The 24,000-nt window shown below is 42.4% G+C and overlaps 1 protein-coding gene across 3 annotated transcripts in view; it reads left to right on the top strand.

Moving 5' to 3' along the window:
- The window catches only part of LOC120031740 (insulin-like growth factor I), a 28,010-nt gene extending 5,846 nt beyond the window's left edge, over positions 1-22,164 (top strand). Inside the window, exons 3-5 of one of the 3 annotated variants that reach the window (XM_038977529.1) lie at positions 13,678-13,940; positions 16,410-16,445; positions 18,754-22,164. In XM_038977529.1, coding sequence (XP_038833457.1) covers positions 13,678-13,940; positions 16,410-16,445; positions 18,754-18,813 — 359 coding nt within the window. In that variant the 3' untranslated portion in view covers positions 18,814-22,164. The remainder of the gene's footprint in view (positions 1-13,677; positions 13,941-16,409; positions 16,446-18,753) is intronic. The other 2 variants (XM_038977530.1, XM_038977531.1) reach the window with 2 other exon arrangements.
- Positions 22,165-24,000: the final 1,836 nt, after the last annotated feature.

Genomic DNA, 24,000 nt, shown 5'->3' with positions numbered 1-24,000 from the left:
GAGGAGAGCCTTGTCTTTACAGCCTTACTCGTTTGAGGAATGTGAGCTATGTGCTGCAGTGTCTCCAGCATAGCTCTATCCAAGCAGCAGGATGGAGCAGTGAGTGGCCTGCCTCTTTGACTTTTGTCTTAGAAGTCATTCAAATATACTGACCAAAAATAATAATGTAAAGTGTTGGTCCGAAGGTTTCATGAACTGCATTAAAAGATCACAGAAAATTTCCATTAGCACAAAAAGCTTATTTCTCTCCAATTTTGTGCACAAATTTGTTTACATCCCTGTTAGTGAGCATTACTTCTTGCCAAGATAAACCATCCACCTGACAGGTGTGGCATATCAAGAAGCTGATTAAACAGCATGATCATTACAGAGGTGCACCTTGTGCTGGGGACAATAAAAGGCCACTCTGAAATTTGCAGTTTTGTCACACAAGACAATGCCAGAGATGTCTCAAGTTTTGAGGAAGCATGCAATTGGCATGCCGGAATGTCCATCAGAGCTGTTGCCAGATAATTGAATGTTAATTTCTCTACCATAAGACGCCTAACCACGCCAGCCCAGGACCTTCTTCCCCTGCGGGATCGTCTGAGACCAGCCACCCGGACAGATGATGAAACTGAGGAGTATTTCTGTCTAATATATCCCTTTTTTGGGAAAGACTCATTCTTATTGGCTGGGCCTGGCTCCACAGTGGGTGTGCTTATGCACTCCCAGGCCCACCCATGGCTGAGCCCCTGCCCAGTCATGAAATCCATAGATTAGATCCTAATGAATTTATTTCAATTGACTGATTTCCTTATATGAACTGTAATTCAGTAAAATCGTTGAAATTGTTGCATGTTGCGTTTATATTTTTACTTCAGAAAGTATTAAGACCCCTTGACTTGTTCTACTTATTATAAAATGTTTTTTTCCTCATCAATCTACACACAATACCCCATAATGACAAAGCAAAAACAGTTTTTTTTAGAAATGTTTGCAAATGTATTTATTTTTAAACTGAAATATCCTATTTACATAAGTATTCAGACCCTTTACTCGGTGCTTTGGTGAAGCACCTTTGGCAGCGATTACAGCCTTGAGTCTTCTTGGGTATGACGCTACAAGGTTGGCACACCTGTATTTGGGGAGTTTCTCCCATTCTTCTCTGCAGATCCTCTCAAGCTCTGTCAGGTTGGATGGAGAGCGTTGCTGCACAGTTATTTTCAGGTTTCCAGAGATGTTTGATCGGGTTCAAATCCAGGCTCTGGCTGGGCCACTCAGGGACATTCAGAGACTTGTCCCGAAGCCACTCCTGCGTTGTCTTGGCTGTGTGCTTAGGGTCGTTGTCCTGTAGGAAGGTGAACCTTCACCCCAGTCTGAGGTCCTGAGCGCTCTGGAGCAGGTTTTCATCAAGGATCTCTCTGTTTATCTTTCCCTCGGTCCTGACTAGTCTCCCAGTCCCTGCTGCTGAAAAACATCCCCACAGCATGATGCTGCCACCACCATGCTTCACCTTAGGCATGGTGCCAGGTTTCCTCCAGATGTGACTCTTGGCATTCAGGCCAAAGAGTTCAATCTTGGTTTTATCAGACCAGAGAATCTTATTTCTCACGTCTGAGAGTCCTTTAGGTGTCTTTTGGCAAACTCCAAGCAGGCTTTCATGTGCCTTTTACTGAGGAGTTGCTTGCGTCTGGCCACTCAACCATGAAGGCCTGATTGGTGGAATGCTGCAGAGATGGTTGTCCTTCTGGAAGGTTCTCCCATCTCTCAGCGGAACTCTTGAGGTGGTTGCAAACTTCTTCCATTTAAGAATGATGGTGGCCAATGTGTTCTTGGGGACCTTCAATGCTGCAGAAATGTTTTGGTACCATTCCCCAAATCTGTGCCTCAACACAATCCTGTCTCAGAGCTCTACGAACAATATCTTCAACCTCATGGCTTGGTTTTTGCTCTGACATGCACTGTCAACTGTGGGACCTTATATAGACAGGTGTGTGCCTTTCCAAATCATGTCCAATCAATTGAATTTACCACAGGTGGACTCCAATCAAGTTGTAGAAACATCTCAATTATGATCAATGGAAACAGGATGTACCTGAGCTCAATTTTGAGTTTCATAGCAAAGGGTCTGTATACTTATGTAATACATTTAAAAAAAACTATTTTCAAATCAAAGTTTATTTGTCACATGCGCCGAATACAACAACCTTACAGTGAAATGCTTACTTATAAGCCCGAACCAACAGTGCAATTTTTAAGTAAAAATAGGTATTACGTAAACAATAGATAAGTAAAGAAATAAAATGTTAAAAAAACAGTAAAATGACAGTGAAAATAACAGTAGCGAGGCTATATACAGGTACAGAGTCAATGTGCGGGGGCACAGGTTAGTCAGGCTAATTGAAATAATATGTAGGTATAGTTAAAGGTACTATGCATAGATGATAAACAGAGAGTAGCAGCAGCGTAAAAGAGGGGGTAGGTGGGTGGGGGGTGGCGAGACACACTGCAAATAATCCGGGTAGCCAACGTGTTAGTCGGTCTAATTGAGGTAATATGCACATGAATGTATAGTTAAAGGGACTATGCATAGATGATAAACAGAGAGTAGCAGCAGCGTAAAAAGGTGGGGGGGGAGTGGCGGGACACAATGCAAATAGTCCATTTGATTACCTGTTCAGGAGTCTTATGGCTTGGGGGTTAAAGCGGTTGAGAAGCCTTTTGGTCCTAGACTTGGCACTCCGGTACCGCTTGCCATGCGGTAGCAGAGAGAACAGACTATGACTAGGTTGGCTGGGTCTTTGACAATTTTTAGGGCCTTCCTCTGACACCGCCTGGTGTAGAGATCCTGGATGGCAGGCAGCTTAGCCTCACTGATGTACTGGGCCGTACGCACTACCCTCTGTAGTGCCTTGCGGTCGGAGGCCGAGCAGTTGCCATACCAGGCAGTGATGCAACAAGTCAGGATGCTCTCGATGTTGCAGCTGTAGAACCTTTTGAGGATCTGAGGACCCCTGCCAAATCTTTTCAGTCTCCTGAGGGGGAATATGTTTTGTCGTACTCTCTTCACAACTGTCTTGGTGTGTTTGGACCATTCTAGTTTGTTGGCGATGTGGATAGCAAGGAACTTGAACAAAAATAACAAAAATAATTCTAAACACACCTTTAGTTTACAAAGTTAAACAGATGTATTCTCACGTAGGTGTTCCTTTTGTCCAGGTGGGAAAGGTCAGTGTGGAGTGCAATAGAGATAGCATCATCTGTGGATCTGTTTGAGCGGTATGCAAATTGGAGTGAGTCTGGGGTTTCTGGGATAATGGTGTTAATGTGGGCCATTACCAGCCTTTCAAAGCACTTCATGGCTATGGACGTGAGTGCTACGGGTCTGTAGTCATTTAGGCAGGTTACCTTAGTGCTATTGGGCACAGGGACTATGGTGGTCTGCTTGAAGCATGTTGGTATTACAGACCCAATCAGGGACATGTTGAAAATGTTAGTGAAGACACCTGCCAGTTGGTCAGCACATGCCCGGAGCACACGTCCTGTTAATCCGTCAAACCCAGCAACCATGTGAATGTTGACCTGTTTAAAGGTCTTACTCACGTCGGTCCTGTAGTTTAGCATCTGCTTCATCTGACCACTTTTTTTATAGGCCGAGCCATTGTTGCTTCCTGCTTTAATTTTAGCTTGTAAGCAGGAATCAGGAGGATATAATTATGGTCGCTTTGTCATTATGGGGTATTGTGTGTAAATTGATGAGGATTTTTATTAATTTAATCCATTTTAGAATAAGGCTGTAACGTAACAGAATGTGGAAAAAGGGAAGGGGTCTGAATACTTCACGAATGCACTGTACATGACAAATAAAATATAATAGTAACTTGAGCATGATCATGCGCACAATAGTGGTAGTTAAAGGTATGGTTTATATTTGTACCCATGCCTCTCTGCTGTTATGGCACTACTGCCAAAAGGTCAATGCTGCTTGACCAAAAGGTCCCTCTAGCTTGTGTGCTGCTCAGTCAGGTTGATCTAAACAGGCTGCCTTGCTCTTCAGCTAAGACATTGTCGACTGACCTGACAAGGATCCCAGTGGGATCAAAACCTTGTCTTGTGTGCATCTTAATAAACCACTGGGGAGCATTACAGAGTTGTAGACATTCCTTCTTTCAAGTCATGCAGCCAAACTATTGTTATGCAGCGCTTAGATCTCAGTCGAATCTATTCGCCCTCATTCACCCTACAAAAAGGGCACATGGGCCCCCTTCCATCCAATTGATGCATGCAACAACACACAACACCAAAACAAAACTTCACCCTAATCTGTAGTGGGTGTCTGTCTATGACACAGTGACACAAACAGAAGATGTGTAGCCTACCACTAATCTGCCATGCCCTGAATCGCTGCAACCAAATTCCAAAACAATAGCCTTTACCAATCACCACGGATCCCCCTTCTCAAACAGCCTGTTTCTCACACCATCCACCGGGCTGGATGTCCACACCACACGGCAGGCAGGAGAAGGTGATTTTTCTGAGTTTGTTTACGACAACAGCACACAGGACACCAACTCTTTGTTCACGGCGGATTACAGTCAGTGATCCCTTGAAACGTGGCACTTAAAACTTTCCAAAACCTATTCCACCTGATTACTGATGCTTTCTGCTTTTTAAAACCAGCTACAGCTGATTCTAATACATGTTAAAATCTGCATCCAGATGATTTCTCTCCTCTCCAGCTGTTTGTTCAGAAGGTTACAGGTTATTTTGAGAATAATAGCGGATGTTCATTTGGAGGGCTTTATTGGGAGGGATTGGAAAACAGGGCCAGCACAGTCGACTCCTGGCTCACAATACAACCTGTCTGATTGAATAATCACAAACTCGGCCTCGCAAGAAGGCTTCCCTCGTCATGAAAATTCCTTGTTACACGTCAGCAACAATGGTTAAGTGACAATTGATCAAGGTTTATTCTGGCTTAATTACAACATGCCATTCAGTAAACATGCCATTAAAGATGCACTCCGCGATCTTAAGCACAAAAAATTGCATGAATTGGATTTGTAACATATCAAACAAATTGCAAAATTCGGATGATATCAGATGAATTGCAAAATTCGTAACATATCAAACAAAATGGATGACATAGTAAAATGTATTTTTAAATGTATTGTCACATACACTGGATAGGTTCAGTGAAATGTGTTGTTTTACAGGGTAAGCCATAGTAGCACGGCACACCTGGAGCAAATTAGGTTTAAGTGCCTTGCTCAAGGGCACAAACAGATTTTTTACCTTGTCGACTCAGGTATTCAAACCAGTGACCTTTCGGTTACTGGTCAAAATACTTTAGCCGCTAGGCTACCTGCCGCCCAACACAATTGAATGACGTAGTACACAAAACACAGGGACCCGTTTTGGCTAGTGAGCGCCACTTTCAAAACTACTGGCTGAAATTATACAAAAGTTAGAGAGTGCATCTTTAACTGGGCCCAGCTGAGGACACAAAGAGAGATGAAGTTATGAAAATCCCCAAATAGTCTTCAAACAATGAGACCTGCTACCTTTCATTCTCAAAGTGAAAACTGGTGTATTGCACGTGCAGTTCTCATTGTAAGGAGGCTATAACATGGCCTGATTACCTTTAGAATACATTGTGGTGGTCAAATCCTCAAAACAATGATTGGCCTTGTTGACCTGGACATAGACCTTGGGTGAGAACTATCTCTTTGTAGAGACTTAGAGCACCTTGCCTGCTGAATCAACTATTACTGCTGTCCACTGCAGCACCTTCAACCTTTTAGCCAGAATAGAACCATCTTACTTTCAACCTTTTAGCCAGTATAGAACCCTCTCACCTTCAACCTTTTAGCCAGTATAGAACCCTCCTACTTTCAACCTTTTAGCCAGTATAGAACCCTGGCACCTTCAACCTTTTAGCCAGTATAGAACCCTGGCACCTTCAACCTTTTAGCCAGTATAGAACCCTCTTACTTTCAACCTTTTAGCCAGTATAGAACCCTCTCATCTTCAACCTTTTAGCCAGTATAGAACCCTCTCACCTTCAACCTTTTAGCCAGTATAGAACCATCTTACTTTCAACCTTTTAGCCAGTATAGAACCCTCTCACCTTCAACCTTTTAGCCAGTATAGAACCCTCTTACTTTCAACCTTTTAGCCAGTATAGAACCATCTTACTTTCAACCTTTCAGCCAGTATAGAACCCTCCTACTTTCAACCTTGTAGCCAGTATAGAACCCTCCTACTTTCAACCTTTTAGCCAGTATAGAACCCTCTCAACGTCAACCTTGTAGCCAGTATAGAACCCTCCTACTTTCAACCTTTTTACCCAGTATAGAACCCTCCTACTTTCAACCTTTTAGCCAATATAGAACCATCTTACTTTCAACCTTTTAGCCAGTATAGAACCCTCTTACTTTCAACCTTTCAGCCAGTATAGAACCCTCTCACCTTCAACCGTTTAGCCAGTATAGAACCCTCTCAACTTCAACCTTTTAGCCAGTATAGAACCCTCTCACTTTCAACCTTTTAGCCAATATAGAACCATCTTACTTTCAACCTTTTAGCCAGTATAGAACCCTCCTACTTTCAACCTTTTAGCCAATATAGAACCATCTTACTTTCAACCTTTTAGCCAGTATAGAACCCTCTCACCTTCAACCTTTTTGGCCAGTATAGAACCCTCTTACTTTCAACCTTTTAGCCAGTATAGAACCATCTTACTTTCAACCTTTCAGCCAGTATAGAACCCTCCTACTTTCAACCTTGTAGCCAGTATAGAACCCTCCTACTTTCAACCTTTTAGCCAATATAGAACCATCTTACTTTCAACCTTTTAGCCAGTATAGAACCCTCTCACCTTCAATCTTTTAGCCAGTATAGAACCCTCTTACTTTCAACCGTGTAGCCAGTATAGAACCCTCCTACTTTCAACCTTTTAGCCAGTATAGAACCCTCTTACTTTCAACCTTTCAGCCAGTATAGAACCCTCTCACCTTCAACCTTTTAGCCAGTATAGAACCCTCTCACCTTCAACCGTTTAGCCAGTATAGAACCCTCTCAACTTCAACCTTTTAGCCAGTATAGAACCATCTCACTTTCAACCTTTTAGCCAGTATAGAACCCTCTCACCTTCAACCTTTTAGCCAGTATAGAACCCTCTCACTTTCAACCTTGTAGCCAGTATAGAACCCTCCTACTTTCAACCTTTTAGCCAGTATAGAACCCTCTCACCTTCAACCTTTTAGCCAGTATACAACCCTCTCACCTTCAACCTTTTAGCCAGTATAGAACCCTCTCACCTTCAACCTTTTAGCCAGTATAGAACCTTCTCACCTTCAACCTTTTAGCAAGTATATAACCCTCTCACCTTCAACCTTTTAGCCAGTATAGAACCCTCTTACTTTCAACCTTTCAGCCAGTATAGAACCCTCTCACCTTCAACCGTTTAGCCAGTATAGAACCCTCTCAACTTCAACCTTTTAGCCAGTATAGAACCCTCTCACTTTCAACCTTTTAGCCAGTATAGAACCCTCTCACTTTCAACCTTGTAGCCAGTATAGAACCCTCCTACTTTCAACCTTTTAGCCAGTATAGAACCCTCTCAACTTCAACCTTGTAGCCAGTATAGAACCCTCTTACTTTCAACCTTGTAGCCAGTATAGAACCCTCCTACTTTCAAACTTGTAGCCAGTATAGAACCCTCCTACTTTCAACCTTTTAGCCAATATAGAACCATCTTACTTTCAACCTTTTAGCCAGTATAGAACCCTCTCACCTTCAACCTTTTAGCCAGTATAGAACCCTCTCAACTTCAACCTTTTAGCCAGTATAGAACCCTCTCACTTTCAACCTTTTAGCCAGTATAGAACCCTCTTACTTTCAACCTTGTAGCCAGTATAGAACCCTCCTACTTTCAACCTTGTAGCCAGTATAGAACCCTCCTACTTTCAACCTTTTAGCAAGTATAGAACCCTCTCACCTTCAACCTTTTAGCCAGTATAGAACCCTCCTACTTTCAACCTTTTAGCCAGTATAGAACCCTCTCACCTTCAACCTTTTAGCCAGTATAGAACCCTCTCACCTTCAACCTTTTAGCCAGTATAGAACCCTCTTACTTTCAACCGTGTAGCCAGTATAGAACCCTCCTACTTTCAACCTTTTAGCCAGTATAGAACCCTCTTACTTTCAACCTTTCAGCCAGTATAGAACCCTCTCACCTTCAACCTTTTAGCCAGTATAGAACCCTCTCACCTTCAACCGTTTAGCCAGTATAGAACCCTCTCAACTTCAACCTTTTAGCCAGTATAGAACCCTCTCACTTTCAACCTTTTAGCCAGTATAGAACCCTCTCACCTTCAACCTTTTAGCCAGTATAGAACCCTCTCACTTTCAACCTTGTAGCCAGTATAGAACCCTCCTACTTTCAACCTTTTAGCAAGTATAGAACCCTCTCACCTTCAACCTTTTAGCCAGTATAGAACCCTCTCACCTTCAACCTTTTAGCCAGTATAGAACCCTCTCACCTTCAACCTTTTAGCCAGTATAGAACCCTCTCACCTTCAACCGTTTAGCCAGTATAGAACCCTCTTACTTTCAACCTTTCAGCCAGTATAGAACCCTCTCACCTTCAACCGTTTAGCCAGTATAGAACCCTCTCAACTTCAACCTTTTAGCCAGTATAGAACCCTCTCACTTTCAACCTTTTAGCCAGTATAGAACCCTCTCACTTTCAACCTTGTAGCCAGTATAGAACCCTCCTACTTTCAACCTTTTACCCAGTATAGAACCCTCTCAACTTCAAACTTGTAGCCAGTATAGAACCCTCCTACTTTCAACATTTTAGCCAATATAGAACCATCTTACTTTCAACCTTTTAGCCAGTATAGAACCCTCTCACCTTCAACCTTTTAGCCAGTATAGAACCCTCCTACTTTCAACCTTGTAGCCAGCATAGAACCCTCTTACTTTCAACCTTTTAGCCAGTATAGAACCCTCTTACTTTCAACCTTGTAGCCAGTATAGAACCCTCCTACTTTCAACCTTGTAGCCAGTATAGAACCCTCTTACTTTCAACCTTTTAGCCAGTATAGAACCCTCTTACTTTCAACCTTTTAGCCAGTATAGAACCCTCTCACCTTCAACCTTTTAGCCAGTATAGAACCCTCCTACTTTCAACCTTTTAGCCAGTATAGAACCCTCTTACTTTCAACCTTTTAGCCAGTATAAAACCCTCTCACCTTCAACCTTTTAGCCAGTATAGAACCCTCTCACCTTCAACTATCCACGAACACACACTGTATCTCATCATCTGACTTGAGATCAGTGTTCTCTCACACACAGTACAACTCCCTCCATAATCTTTCTTCACTCTGTACCCAGGGTCCTGACTGAGAACTGTGGAGAGATGCATCTGTTTCTGAATTGGAGCTCCTCTCTGTTCAAAACAACATTGTCAAGATAAGGAAGGCATAGAGCAGAAGTTAATGCACTTTGTCAGCACTGGCAGGCTCCCAGGCCAAGAGCAATTAACTCTGAAAGGGAAAGGCATTTCCTCCTTGTAAATGCCATATTACATTATTATTATTTCATTTGGTAACAGGGAAAAGGCTATATTGCCCGAGGTGAGCGGGGAATTGTAAATGGAGAGTGGGATATTTTTTTTAAAGGCCACTGAAAGAAAGTGGGTTTGGAGAGAGGGAGTCGAAAGCTGTTGGCATTCAGGTGTCAAAGCAACTCCTAACTTCCTCCTCCCTACCACTCACATCACTGTAGAACAGGGGTGTCAAAGTCAAATGGACGGAGGGCCAAATAAAAAATTTAGCTACAAGCCGAGGGCCGGACTGTTCGAATGTTCATTGAAAAATTTTTAAATGACGCATATAGTCTAGTGAACCTAATTGAACCTACTGAAAACCTAACAAATATATTCCAATATGATCAGATAAATAAAGCAATATTTTCTTATGGCTCTGTCAGTAATCTTTAATTTTCAACAGACACAAAAGACAAATTTCCTTTATATAAAAATCCCCATAACATGAACATTAAATGAAAGAAACCGGTATTCAAGGCACCATCAGTAGCCTATATTTTCTATTTTAGCAAAAGTGGGCTAAATTTACTTCAAAGAAAAAAACAATAATAGCAATTTTCTATCATCCACTCAACTGAAATATTTTTAAAATATAATTGGATTGAAATACAATAAAATAAAGTGCAAAAATCTATTAATCAAAAACAACACTTTGTTTAAGGAGAAGTAACATGCAGTGAAAACAAATATTAAACTTTAACTTTTAAACTTGAACTGAGTAAAAACTCTAAATATGTGATTGCACAGTAATGTTCACTTGTTTGAGGTTGAGGGTGATACTTGGTGGTGTCCCATCTTTTCCACAAGTTCATCAATGTTCGGGGTAAGGCTCTGAGCTGAGGAAATCCTCAGAATTGAGTGGAGGTGTTCAGCAGTAAGTCGACTTCTGTGTGATGTTTTGTTCAGGTTCATCAAAGAAAACAGTTGTTCACACAGGTATGTGCTGCCAAACATAGACAACGTTTGAGCAGCCTGGATGCGCAGCTGGGGCATTGTGTCGGGGAGGAAACGGGCGAACTCCGCAGCACCCACTGCCGCATATTTTGCCCTCAGTGCATCATTGCATTGGAGGTCAATCAACTCCATTTGGAGGTTTGGTGGTGAGCTTTCCACGTCAACAGCAAATGGGTTACCGAGCAGTTCCAACCTGCTTTTTTGTGCTTCAAAGTCAGCAAATCGGCGTCGAAAGTCAGCGGCAAGCATACCTATTTTATCAGCCAACTGTGCGCTCGGGAACGCACTGGTAGAGAGCTTCTCTTTCATGGTCTGGCAGCTGGGAAAGTGGCTCAAATTTTCTTTCCGCATCTGCGTCTCCCACAGAGTCAGTTTGGTTTTAAATGCCTTCACTGTACTGTACATATCAGAGATGACATGATCCCGACCCTGCAGCTGCAAGTTCATTGCATTCAGATGACTCGTAATGTCACACAGAAAAGCCATTTCACACAGAAACATTTCGTCTCGGAGTTGTGTTGTGTCTTTCCCTTTGCTGTCCAAGAACAGACAAATCTCCTCACGAAGCTCGAAACATCTTTGAAGCACCTTTCCCTGGCTTAGCCATCGCACCTCTGTGTGATAAGGCAAATCACCATGCTCCGTTTCTAACTCCGTCAGAAATGCCTTGAACTGGCGGTGATTCAAACCTTTGGCTCTGATAAAGTTAACTGTGCGCGTGATGATGCTCATTACATGCTCCATTTTCAAGGCTTTACCGCACAACGCTTCCTGGTGTATGATACAATGATAAGCTGTCAGCTCACCTGTCGCGTTTTCCTCTTGCATCTTTTCCCGTATCTTCGCCACCAGTCCGCTCCTGTGTCCACACATCGCAGGTGCTCCGTCGGTTGTCAAACCCACGAGTTTTTCCCAAGGCAGCTCCATCTCATTTACACATCTTGACACCTCTTCATACAAATCATGCCCCGTAGTTGTGCCATGCATAGGACGTAAAGCCAAAAACTCCTCTGTCACGCTTAGGCTGGAGTCCACTCCGCGGATGAAAATTGACAACTGGGCAATGTCAGAAATGTCGGTGCTCTCATCCACAGCCAAGGAATATGCAATGAAATCTTTTCCCTTTTTCACAAGCTGCTCTTTTAGATTGATGGACAACTGGTCTACTCTCTCGGCAATGGTGTTTCTGCTCATACTCACATTTAAAAAGAGTTGCCTTTTTTCTGGGCAAACTTCGTCACAAACTTTAATCATGCAGTTTTTGATGAAATCCCCCTCCGTAAATGGCCGGGCTGATTTAGCGATCTCTTCTGCCAAAATAAAACTGGCCTTGACAGCAGCCTGGCCTTGTGATTTGGCTTTTTTGAACAGAGCCTGTCGAGATTTGAGGCCTCGTTTTAATTCCTCTGCCTTTTGTAGCCTTTGTTCCATGTCCATATTCTTGTTTTTGTCCGCGTGTTTCGTTTCATAATGTCGTCTCAGATTATACTCTTTCAGTACCGCCACACTTTCTCCACACAGAAGACACACAGGTTTTCCAGCTACCTCCGTGAACATATACTCCGACTCCCACCTTGTTTGAAACCCCCGGTTCTCAGTGTCCACCTTCCGTTTTGCCATTTTTGATGGGTATCTGAAAGTTAATTTTACTGTGATGCTGACGACTGCTGTGCCAATAAATATTGAAATGAAGCAGCCTACTGCTCGGTGCGTCACCGTTGCATTGTGGAAAATGTAGTATTGGTGCGTGTAAAAGATCTGCGGGCTGCCGGCTTGCTGCGGTCTGCGGGCCGGTTCTAATAATAAATCAAGATCATCCCAGGGGCCGTAAAAAACCTTCTCGCGGGCCGGATGTGGCCCGCGGGCCTTGACTCTGACATATGTGCTGTAGAAGGTGACTTGGGTTCTCAGAGAAGTGCTCAGATTCCAATTCATACTGAAGAGCACCAGACCTCCAAGTGAGCCTCTCTGGCTTTGCACCACAGGAGGCTGGTGAGGGTTGGACGACTAATAATAATGTCTGGAATGTAGTGAATGGACTGATATCGAACACATGGAAACAATGTGTGTGATGTGTTTGATACCATTTCATTTATTCTCTTCCTGCCATTACTATGACCCTACCACACAATTTAGGTGCCACCAACTGCCTATCTTTTTCACGTATGGGAACTATGAGTCTCGTCGTGTCTCAGGAAAGCCACATAGTTGTTAGTAAACAACAGCATGGCTGCATTGTAACAGCATCCACAGTATCCAGAGTTCAACTGGCTCTGAGATTGTTAGCAATAAAGGGCTGCTGGGTTGCCAGGTGAAAATGTGAATGAAACGACCAACCAGGCCGCCAGAGGGTGTGGCTTAGACCTGGGCCTGCTTTCTCTGCAGGCTGATGGGCCCCGAGGGGTTGAGGTTTGGCCTAATGGGTCTAAAACGTCCGAACGTGATATTCTCAATGTTACGGTGACCGTGACCTTTTTTACTGCCTCACGGCTGCCAAAAAGAGTCCGCACAGTGCAATGCGATACCCTGTACATTTTGCAGTGAAGAAATCAATGATATTAACGCTGTCCATATATCAGAATAATCAAGTCCACAACCTGGCCGTTAGCACTCAGCTATTACAGGGCCCAGGGCCTGGCGCACAGCCACAAATTATTACTGCTCTTTGCATTAATTCAGCTCACAGATATAAGACCTTCCAGGACATCTGCACTAAAGAAGTTGGTCCATATCCAAGACTGTAATGGGTTATGTTGTATATGATTCCATTGGCTCTTTAAAAGCACCTGTGGTTGACTTAACACACCCGTGACACAACACTTAACATGCCTATGACCTCTACTTTTACGTCAACGTTTAACTTCGACCTATAACACGAAGACAAACATACATGGAAGTCCAAAATGTATAAACATAAACAACAAGCTGTCTTCAGTTATCTTTTTTATTTACTTACAGAACAATCTGGAAAAACAGCTATCCTTGCTCTTTACATGCTCTCTGCATGCTCTTTTCATGATTTTTGCATGCTCTCTACATGCTCTCTACATGCTCTCTACATGCTCTCTACATGCTCTTTACGCCTTCACATGTAGTAACACAAATTCTTCTTTCTGTCTCTCCAGGTAAACCAACGGGCTATGGCCCCAGTTCACGGCGGTCACATAACCGTGGTATTGTGGACGAGTGCTGCTTCCAGAGTTGCGAGCTGCGGCGGCTCGAAATGTACTGTGCCCCTGTCAAGTCTGGCAAGGCAGCTCGCTCTGTGCGCGCACAGCGCCACACAGACATGCCAAGAACACCTAAGGTTAGTACTGCAGTGCAAAACGTGGACAGAGGCACAGAGCGTAGGACAGCACAGCACCCAGACAAGACAAAAACCAAGAAGGTGAGCACAGCACCAAACAGATATACATTATAAGAGCATACACAGTTGACATCAGCGAAACAGAATGGACATAGATATAGAACATTGTAGTGGGTCTTTCAGTATATTTGATTGTTAGATCATACAGTGCATTCAGAAAGTATTCAGACCACTTTACCTTTTCCACATTTTGTTACGTTACAGCCTTATTATAAAATTCATTAAATTGTTTTTTCCCCTCATTAATCTACACAAAATACCCCAAAATTAAATATGAAACTAAAAATATCAAATTTACATAACTATTCAGATCCTTTACTCAGTACTTTGTTGAAGCACCTTTGGTGGCGATTACAGCCACGAGTATTCTTGGGTATGACGCTACAAGGTTGGCACACCTGTATTTGGGGAGTTTCTCCCATTCTTCTCTGCAGATCCTCTCAAGCTCTGTCAGGTTGGATGGAGAGCGTTGCTGCACAGTTATTTTCAGGTCTCTTCAGAAATGTTCGATCGGGTTCAAATCTGGGCTCTGGCTGGGCCACTCAAGGACATTCAGAGACTTGTCCCGAAGCCACTCCTGTGTTGTATTGGCTGTGTGCTTAGGGTTGTTGTCCTATTGGAAGATGAACCTTCACCCCAGTCTGAAGTCCTGAGCGCTCTGTAGCAGGTTTTCATCAAAGATCTCTCTGTACTTTGTTCCGTTCATCTTTGCCTTGATCCTGACTAGTCTCCCAGTCCATGCTGCTGAAAAAAATCCCCACAGCATGATGCTGCCACCACCATGCTTCACCGTAGGGTTGGTGCCAGATTTCCTCCAGACATGACGCTTGGCATTCATGCCAATCATGTATCTCATGATCTGAGAGTCTTTAGGTGCCTTTTAGCAAACTCCAAAATGGCTGTCATGTGCCTTTTACTGAGGAGTGGCCTCCATCTGGCCACTATACCATAAAGGCCTGATTGGTGGAGTGCTGCAGAAATAGTTGTCCTTCTGGAAGGTTCTCCCATCTCCACAGAGGAACTCTAGAGCTCTGTCAGAGTGACCATCAGGTTCTTGGTCACTTCCCTGACCAAGGCCCTTCTCCCCCTATTGCTTAGTTTGGCCGGGCAGCCAGCTCTAACAAGAGTCTTGCTGGTTCCAAACTTCTTCCATTTAAGAATGATGGAGGCCACTGTGTTCTTATTTAAATAATTTTATTTAACTAGGCAAGTCAGTTAAGAACAAATACTTATTTTACACTGACGGCCTACCCTGGTCAAACCCTCCCCTAACCCGGACGACGCTGGGCCAATTGTGCGCCGCCCTATGGGACTCTCAATCACGGTCAATTGTGAAACTGCCTGGGACCGAACCAGGGTCTGTAGTGACGCCTCTAGCACTGAGATGCAGTGCCTTTGACCGCTGCGCCACTCGGGAGCATTGAAGGTTCTTGGGGACCTTCAATGCTGCAGACATTTCTTGGTACCCTTCCCCAGATCTGTGTCTCAACACAACCCTGTCTCGGAGCTCTACGGACAATTCCTTTGACCTCATGGCTTTGTTTTTGCTCTGACATGCACTGTCAACTGTGGGACCTTGTGTAGACAGGTGTGTGCCTTTTGAAATCATGTCCAAATCAATTGAATTTACCACAGGTGGACTCCAATCAAGTTGTAGAAACATCTCAAGGATGATCAATGGAAACAGGATGCATCTGAGCTCAATTTCAAGTCTCATAGCAAAGGGTCTGAATACTTATGTAAATAAAATATTTATGTTTTTAATTTCGGATAAATTTGCAAACATTTCTAAAAGGCTGTCTTTGCTTTGTCATTAAGGCGTATTGTGTGTAGATTGCGGAGGACATTTTTTTATTTAATACATTTTAAAATAAGATTGTGTCACGACTTGTTCGGGCGGTGTTCGGCGGTCGACGTCACCGATCTTCTAGCCATCACTGATCCATTTTTCATTTTCCATTGGTTTTGTCTTGTCTTCCTTCACACCTGGTTCCAATCCCATCAATTACATGTTGTGTATTTAACCCTCTGTTTCCCATCATGTCCTTGTCAGAGATTGTTTGTTTGTATGTTCGTGTATTGTGTATTGGTGCGCGACAGGTTATTGTACCCACTTTTATTTATGTTGTATTTTGGTTTTGGAGTTTTTTGTTAAGTTTATTAAACAACTCCATTTATACCAAGTTCGATTCTCCTGCGCCTGACTTCCCTGCCACCTACACACACGTTGTTACAGATTGTAACGTAACAAAATTTGGAAAAAGTCAAGGTGTCTGAATAATTTCCGAAGACACTGTGTGTCAGGCTTTTTCCAGAGCATGCACTCCAAGTTAAGACGTTAAGGCTAAGTCTTGATGATGAGGACAGAAAACACCAATAACTTACTTTTACCCCTTAGAGAGTGGCTAACTATTCCATTGTGGACAATAAACTACCACAGTGGAAAGCAAATGTGTCATATCTGAACGGTTTTATTATTTTTCCTGACAGAAACCTTTATCTGGGCATAGTCACACATCTTGCAAGGTAGGCTGTTTGTCCTTCACTACTGCAGTGGTACTTTCCTACTATAACTACACAGAACAAAAATATAAACGCAACATGCAACAATTTCTAAGACTTAACTCAAGAGTTACAATTCATATAAGGAAATAAGTCAATTTAAATAAATAAATTAGGCCCTAATCTATGGATATCATATGACTGGGAATAAAGATATCCTAAAGAAAAGGTAGGGGTGTGGATCAGAAAACCAGTCAGTATCTGATGTGACCAATATTTGCCTCACGCAGCGCGACACATCTCCTTCTGGTAGAGTTGTTCAAGCTGTTGATTGTGCCCTGTGGAATGTTGTCCCACTCCTCTTCAATGGCTGTGCGAAGTTGCTGGATATTGGCGTGAACTGGAACATGCTGTGGTACACGTCAATCCAGAGCATCCCAAACATGCTCAATGGGTGACATGTCTTGTGAGTATGCAGGCCATGGAAGAACTGGGACATTTTCAGCTTCCAGGAATTGTGTAGATCCTTGCGTCATGGGGCCATAGATTATCATGCTGAAACATGAGGTCATGGCGGTAGATGAATGGCACGACAATGGGCCTCAGGATCTCGTCACGGTATCTCTATGCAAATTGCCATCAATAATAGGGAATTGTGTCCGTAGCTTATGCCTACCCATACCATAACTCCACCGCCACCATGGGGAACTCTGTTCACAACGTTGACATCCGCGCAAACCGCTCACCCACACATCGACATACACACTGTCTGCCATCTGCCCAGTACAGTTGAAACCGGGATTCATCTGTGAAGAGCACACTTTTCCAGCGTGCCAATGGCCATCGAAGGTGATCATTTGACCACTGAGGTCGGTTACGATGCCAAACTGCAGCCAGGTCAAGACCGTGGTGAGGACGAAGAGCACGCAGATGAGCTTCCCTGAGATGGTTTCTGACAGTTGTGCATAAATTCTTCGGTTGTGCAAACCCACAGTTTCATCAGCTGTCTGGGTGGCCGCAGGTGAAGAAGCCAGATATGGATGTCCTGGGCTGGCGTGGTTACACGTGGTCTGCGGTTGTGATGCCGGTTGGACACACTGCCAAATTCTCTAAAGCAAAAGAATTTGAGAAATTAACATTCAACTCTCTGGCAACAGCTCTGGTGAACATTCCTGCAGTCAGCATGCCAATTGCATGCTCCCTCAAAACTTGAGACATCTGTAGCATTGTGTTGTGTGACAAAACTGCACATTTTAGAGTTGCCTTTTATTGTCCCCAGCACAAGGTGTACCTGTGTAATGATCATGCTGTTTAATCAACTTCTTGATATGCCACACCTGTCAGGTGGATGGATTATCTTGGCAAAGGAGAAATGATCACTGACAGGGATGTAAACAAATTTGTGGGCCAAATGTGAGAGAAATACGCTTTTTGTGCATATGGAAAATGTCTGGGATCTTTTATTTCAGCTAATGACCAACACTTTACATGTTGTGTTTATATTTTTGTTCAGTATAGAATATAGCATGCCATGATTGGTGCCATGACTACCATCATATGTGATGCATACTTGTCATTGTTATACGTAGCTGTTTATACCTTCGTTTAGTAGATACAAAATCAATGACTCCTTGGCCAGGTTACAACAGAATACAGTCAGCATATATTGACCTTTTTGTGAGAGGGAAGGAAATACAAGCACAGAATTTAATTAGTAATCAAGCCCAGTCCAACCAAAGTAGTCAACCCAACCAGAAGAAATGTTTCTTTCCTCTCCCTTAGTTTCCCAATTCCACCTGTGTGTCCATGTCATCCTTTTAAGCTTGGACTTGGTGCATTTTACAACTCTCCTCTTAAAAAAGAAAGCCATTAGCGAAGGGGCGGAGGACTAAGTGGTTTTTGTGGTAGACCCATGGCACTCTCTCTCCCAGACAGATTCTACTTTCATACTGTACATTTTGTGCTGAAACTCTGGTCCTCAGATTGCAACAGATTTGTGGCATGCTAGTTACAGAGGGTAACGGCATGCATATAATCACATTGATTTATTCATGTGCAGAGGGACAGTGTGTTGAATGTCAGTGCCGCTCTGGTGGCTTGTGGTTTAAATATGACCTATCAGCTCTGGTAGGGAGGATACTCGATACTGTACTGTTTGTGGCTCTTTCACTATAGCAAAAGGTTATGAAATCATCATCCATTAATTGTACAGCTGTGTTGTTCTAGACACAGGCACTGGGTTTTGACTCAAAGCTGTTTTTTTCCCACTCTCCTAATCCACTTATCTAATGTTTCTCCTCCTAAAAATCTGTTCCCCCTCCACCCTTTTCAGGAGGTACATCAGAAGAACTCAAGTCGAGGAAACACAGGGGGAAGGAACTACCGAATGTAGAAGAAGACAGAAGCTAACGGACAGGCGGACAGGGATGAGAGAAGGGTGTGCCCTTACCTGGTGCCTCTGTGGAATGGTTCACTGTAAAACAACAAAAGGTGGATAATGGTACTAAGCTAATGGTAATAAGCTTTGTGTGTAATGTCTCTAGCTGAGAGTTAAAGTGCTGGGGTTATATGAGAGGTATTTTTATTATTTTATACACTGCACCATTTCATATTGGAAGGAATTATATTCCATGTCAAACCAATGTAACAGACTAGTTTAGCTGCTTACACATCAAAGAGCTTCTTCTTCTTATACCTCCATGTGTGAGCTGAGCTATAGTGTCCCTGGTGGCCTCTGATAGGCTGTGTTACATACAGCCAATAGGAAGGCAGCCAGCAGACATGTTTTACCTGTCTGTCTATGGGAGCCAATGGTTCATCCTCTTTACCTGAACTCTGAAAGAGTTGAAGCTTTACACTGAGAGGTTGGGCCATGCAAAGTAGTCGGGCTATTGGATAAGTAACCCACCCATTCTCATCTAACAACCACTGCTTTGAAAATATATTAGAACCTCAATATAACGTTATTTCAGCTTCAGTCAGTTCTGGCCAAAAGATGATTTCACAGTTGTCACGTGTTTCATTAAGGCTATTTATTTACTATTGTCTGCTTCAACAGACAATAAGCGTATTACATGCAACCATAACATAAGAACCTGGCTTTGAGGCAACAACATGACCAGAGACCTATTCTGATGATACAATCTTCTTGTACTGCTAAGCCATTCTAGTGAAACTGACAGTAATATCATATTCTGTACTGTAAACAGAAAGTTTTGAGGAGATTCAATTTATATTTAATTTGTAAAGACTCACCGTAGATTCTCTGGGTCTAATATGTGGTCTGATTAAAAATGGATTCTAATGCAGAGGACAGGACAGAGGGGTGCTAAAAATAGCCAGCTACAGGAAGACGATTAATGATTGATTTCACTTGGCCTGCATTCTTTTATTTTGTTAGCTTAGGGAGGGACATTTGCTTCTTCTGTATGAACATGGACTGCATGGATTTTTCATTAAAAAAGGTGATAAAATGAACAGCAACACATGTAGTTCACTCAAGTGAATGATATGCAACTCAAATACTGTTAGAAACACAGAAACACACACCTACAAACAGGACTGCAGTTGAAAAATGCTGCGCACACACACACACACAGTCCGTTTTGTAGCTAAGCCACTCAGAGCTCTGCTACTGTGAGCAAGGTTCACACACTGGTTCCATCAGACCATGTTCTGAGAATTCCTGTGTTTGCGTCAGGACTACAGAGAGTAATGGCTGTTTGCACAATCTGGATGCTTGACAGTCTTAATGTACCATTTCAGCAACCTGACAACCCATCACATCTCTTCCTCCTCTGTCAGTGTATAATCAACCAATACTCCCATTTATGTTATCCTATGCATTCTTCTACTATCATTGTACATGATGGTATCATATAGCAAAACCGTATTAAGAAAATCCTATCCACTGTATAATGGTGCTATTTTGTAGTTTGTTACTTGCAACGGTGGGCTAAAACAGGAAGAGAAAGAGAGATGGCAAAGCTTATCGTTGGAGGTCGTCCCTTTTGCACAGCCTTGTGGCCACCATTTTATTAATAGTGTTTTTATTTGTAAGCAATTTCAATAAGGTAGTAGTATAAGCGAGCAAATGTCTTTGTGTGAAATCTGTGAATGCATGGAAAAAAGTATCATGTTGTGGTCCCAAGAAGGCAAAACGCTATTTTTTCTACTGTTTTTAAATTATTGTTACTCAATATAGATCCCTATGCCAAATAACTTGACAAAAAGCACTGTGAACTGTGATCCTTCAATAATATTAAGGTGTTAAAAGTCATAGTGTACTTTTGTTTGTCCTGAACGAAATGTATGTAAACGCACCATGATCAGAAAGCCAAGGCATTAACGCTTACAAATATGTATGATTAAGGTTGAATGATTTGTTTTGTAAAACCATGCCCATGTGTTAAAGAGCTTAAGTGACACAGCGAATCAGATCTGGTTCTCAGCTCCCCACAAAGTAACACGTTTTATTTATTACAACCTTTTACAATTTTGGGCTGTTGATGCATTTGGACATCAATAAAATGGGATAGAAATGATCCAAAAAAATATTAAAATGACAGTCTGACCTAAAGTATTAATGTGGTACTTATATCCTTACATCTATCAGCAACCCACAGCTGTAATCATCACCACATACAATACGATGTAGTGGTTAAGATTAGGACTCCATCTTGTCCGTTCACATACAGCCACGGACGATATTGTCAGGTGAATTGAAAGCCAGGATGACCTCTATGGCCGCATACCATTTGACCGTTCGGTAGAGATGCATGTATGTGGTTTTAAAACAAGGTTGTTGAGTTCCTATTATCAGCACGATTGTCCTTCAGTACCATATCACCAGACTGATACCAAAGATCTCAGCTCAATTAAGACACAATCTAATTCAACATGCATTGTCAGCTTTGTATTTAATGAAAGACAGTTGAGGTAACTGACAACTGTCAATCATAAGCTATTACATTTGATCGATGTCTCCATCCATCTGATCAGCTGTTCAGCTATGCTAATGCCGCTTGAGTAATACAAGTGTAGGTTTCATTCATCCCCTGAGGCATACGCTGGTCAGACTGACCCCAGTTCAGTTCTACACTCTTAGGCTTCGGCTGTCCATTTTGGGTTCCAGGTAGACCCCTCTGTGGAAAGGGTTTTTCGTAGAACCAAAAGGGTTCTACCTGGAACCAAAAAGGGTTCTTCACCGGGTTCTCCTATGGAGACAGCCGAAGAACTCTTTTAGGTTCTAGATAGCACCTTTTTTTATAAGAGTGCAGTTCTCCCTGAAACAAACCTGAAGATGGAAGTTTACCACGTGGGACTTTGTGGGACTGCCAATATGCAGGCATAAAGGATAATAATGGTGGCCTCTTGAGGGGCAGCAACAGAGTAAAGCTATGAGCATGATAGAATCTAGATTTTTAATCCAGTTATCTGACTCCCAAAACACTATTTTGACTGATTCTTTGTCACCATTTATCTCACAATTAGCAGATACAATGTCACAAACAGGAATGAAAACTGTATTTTGAATTACATATAGGAACTTGACACTATCAAGCGCTCTGGAATAGGAAAACATTTGAATTGATTGCCATGGGATTCCAAAGCTCACCATCATCTAAGAAACTGTTTAATTACAGCACTGTTATTTCTGGTGCTCGATTGCCTTCTGTAGAAAATGTTTAAATACTGACAGATTGTTCACCATTCCTGCTGAATAAACCACTTGTCAACATTATGACAACGTCTGGGCACTTATTTCATACCATTTGTCATGCTCATGTCAGAATGTTCTGCAGGCACTTTTAAGAAACCTTTGAATATCATCCATTAATAAAATAACATGAAGATGTTTTTACCACTGTTGCTTGGCAACCAAACATAAGAAGAAAAACAAACAGCCAAGTGAACAGTTTTCTTTCTTGTATCAGTATTTGGAGTGTAATTGATCACCATGTCCCTCTCGCTTGATGCAAGGGAAAACCAATCAATGAACGTCAAGTATGAATATCCAACGGATGTAATGAAACTGAGAGGTCCAGGAGACTTTCTACAGCAATGCATCTTATTAACACACAATTCTCCCTATTATGTAATTATAGCACAGTAAGCTATCCACAGCAAGGTCAGACCTGTAAAATAAACCTTTGTGTCACTGACATAGACATTAGTGTTGCATTGTAACAAAGCTCACTTTTGTCTCTCTGAGCATATGCAAAAACTATAAAAAATCAATTATGCACGTCGGCTGTATATCAACACATGATTCAGAGTGGAGATCTTTTCACCATCAGTCTGAAACTGAATAGACTCTGGATGACAAAGTGATACTTCCTAAAAGATGGCATGTTCCGCCAAGGCAAACAGAGTCGGTGTGGGTTCACTGAGGGGAGAGCTGCGCCTGCGTGTTCAGCTTTTTAGAGGAGGGACGGCTCTGCAGTGACAGGACAAAGCTTTCATTCACTGTCAGCCCTTTTTTATGAATATATAACCAAACATTTAAGTCATTTTCACAGAACAATTGGTCTTCTGGCTTCCATTCAGCAGACATAACAGTTTCAAGTGTGGAGCAGGGAGTTGGCAAGCGTCTGGCCGGGCGATCCTGGATGGTATTTCATCCAAGCCTCTCAATGACTAATACAAGATCAATTATTAGGCCCGAATAGACAAATTGCATTTTGCAAGCTTGCAGGATTTAGAGTTTAAACAAATCTCCAAGAAACCTCAATGCTGTATTCTGTAAAAAAAGAAATAAAAAAAAGAATCTATTTAACATCTGCGGTCTAATTCCTGATGTGTAATTCTGTAATATCATAACTAATCGTGAATTTCTCCATTGCACCTCTGCTACACCAGCAGAAAGATTCTGGAAGGAGCAGTCTCAAGTATCTATTTCCCAAATTTATCAGATGGACTCTATGCGCTCTGGGTTGAGTGCACCTAAGGACACCGATTTTGGACCAGCCCTGAAGTGGAAGCTCCAAAGCCCTACTACAACTACGTACACTATTGTCTTTTAAATGACCTTGTGGTTTATTTTAATACACTCCAATTTCACTATTTTTCCTCTTGGTTGTTTTAGCGGGAGGGATGATTTGTGTTAGTCTGGCAAAATTCTATGTAGTTCTCTTTTAATAATAAATACTGGATATCAATTACTTTTACAGTAGTACGAAGGACTGGCAATTGCATTTATTGTTATCACTGTATATTAGTCCTTCAACTCAGCATCTTTCCCCATCACTACTGTTTCCTGGCTTTCTTCTCTCCTTAGGACACCAGCCAATGTGACATTAACTTTGTATATCACTGGATTATGCATTTCCATTTCAAACTGAAACTCTCAATTTGAACTTCTAGCCATACCTGGGTGTAGAAGGGGACGGGACCCATGCCCATAGGGGCTTCTCTGTCTTATTTTTCCTCCATTTCCCTCAGCAGTGGAAATTCACTGAGTACTGATTATGGCAGGAGAGTGTTGGCTCAGCTGTGTGCTTTAAGAACCCATGATGTCAGACCCATATTTTCCTTGGAGAGCCTCTCATCAGCTGCATTGTTCCAGGAAACCATGGTC

This window comes from Salvelinus namaycush, chromosome 38 (genome assembly GCF_016432855.1).
Source record: "Salvelinus namaycush isolate Seneca chromosome 38, SaNama_1.0, whole genome shotgun sequence".
In the NCBI taxonomy this organism is placed as follows: Eukaryota; Metazoa; Chordata; class Actinopteri; order Salmoniformes; family Salmonidae; genus Salvelinus; species Salvelinus namaycush.
The sequence above is the reverse complement of the archived record's forward strand: the minus strand, read 5'-3'. Positions and strand labels throughout refer to the sequence as shown.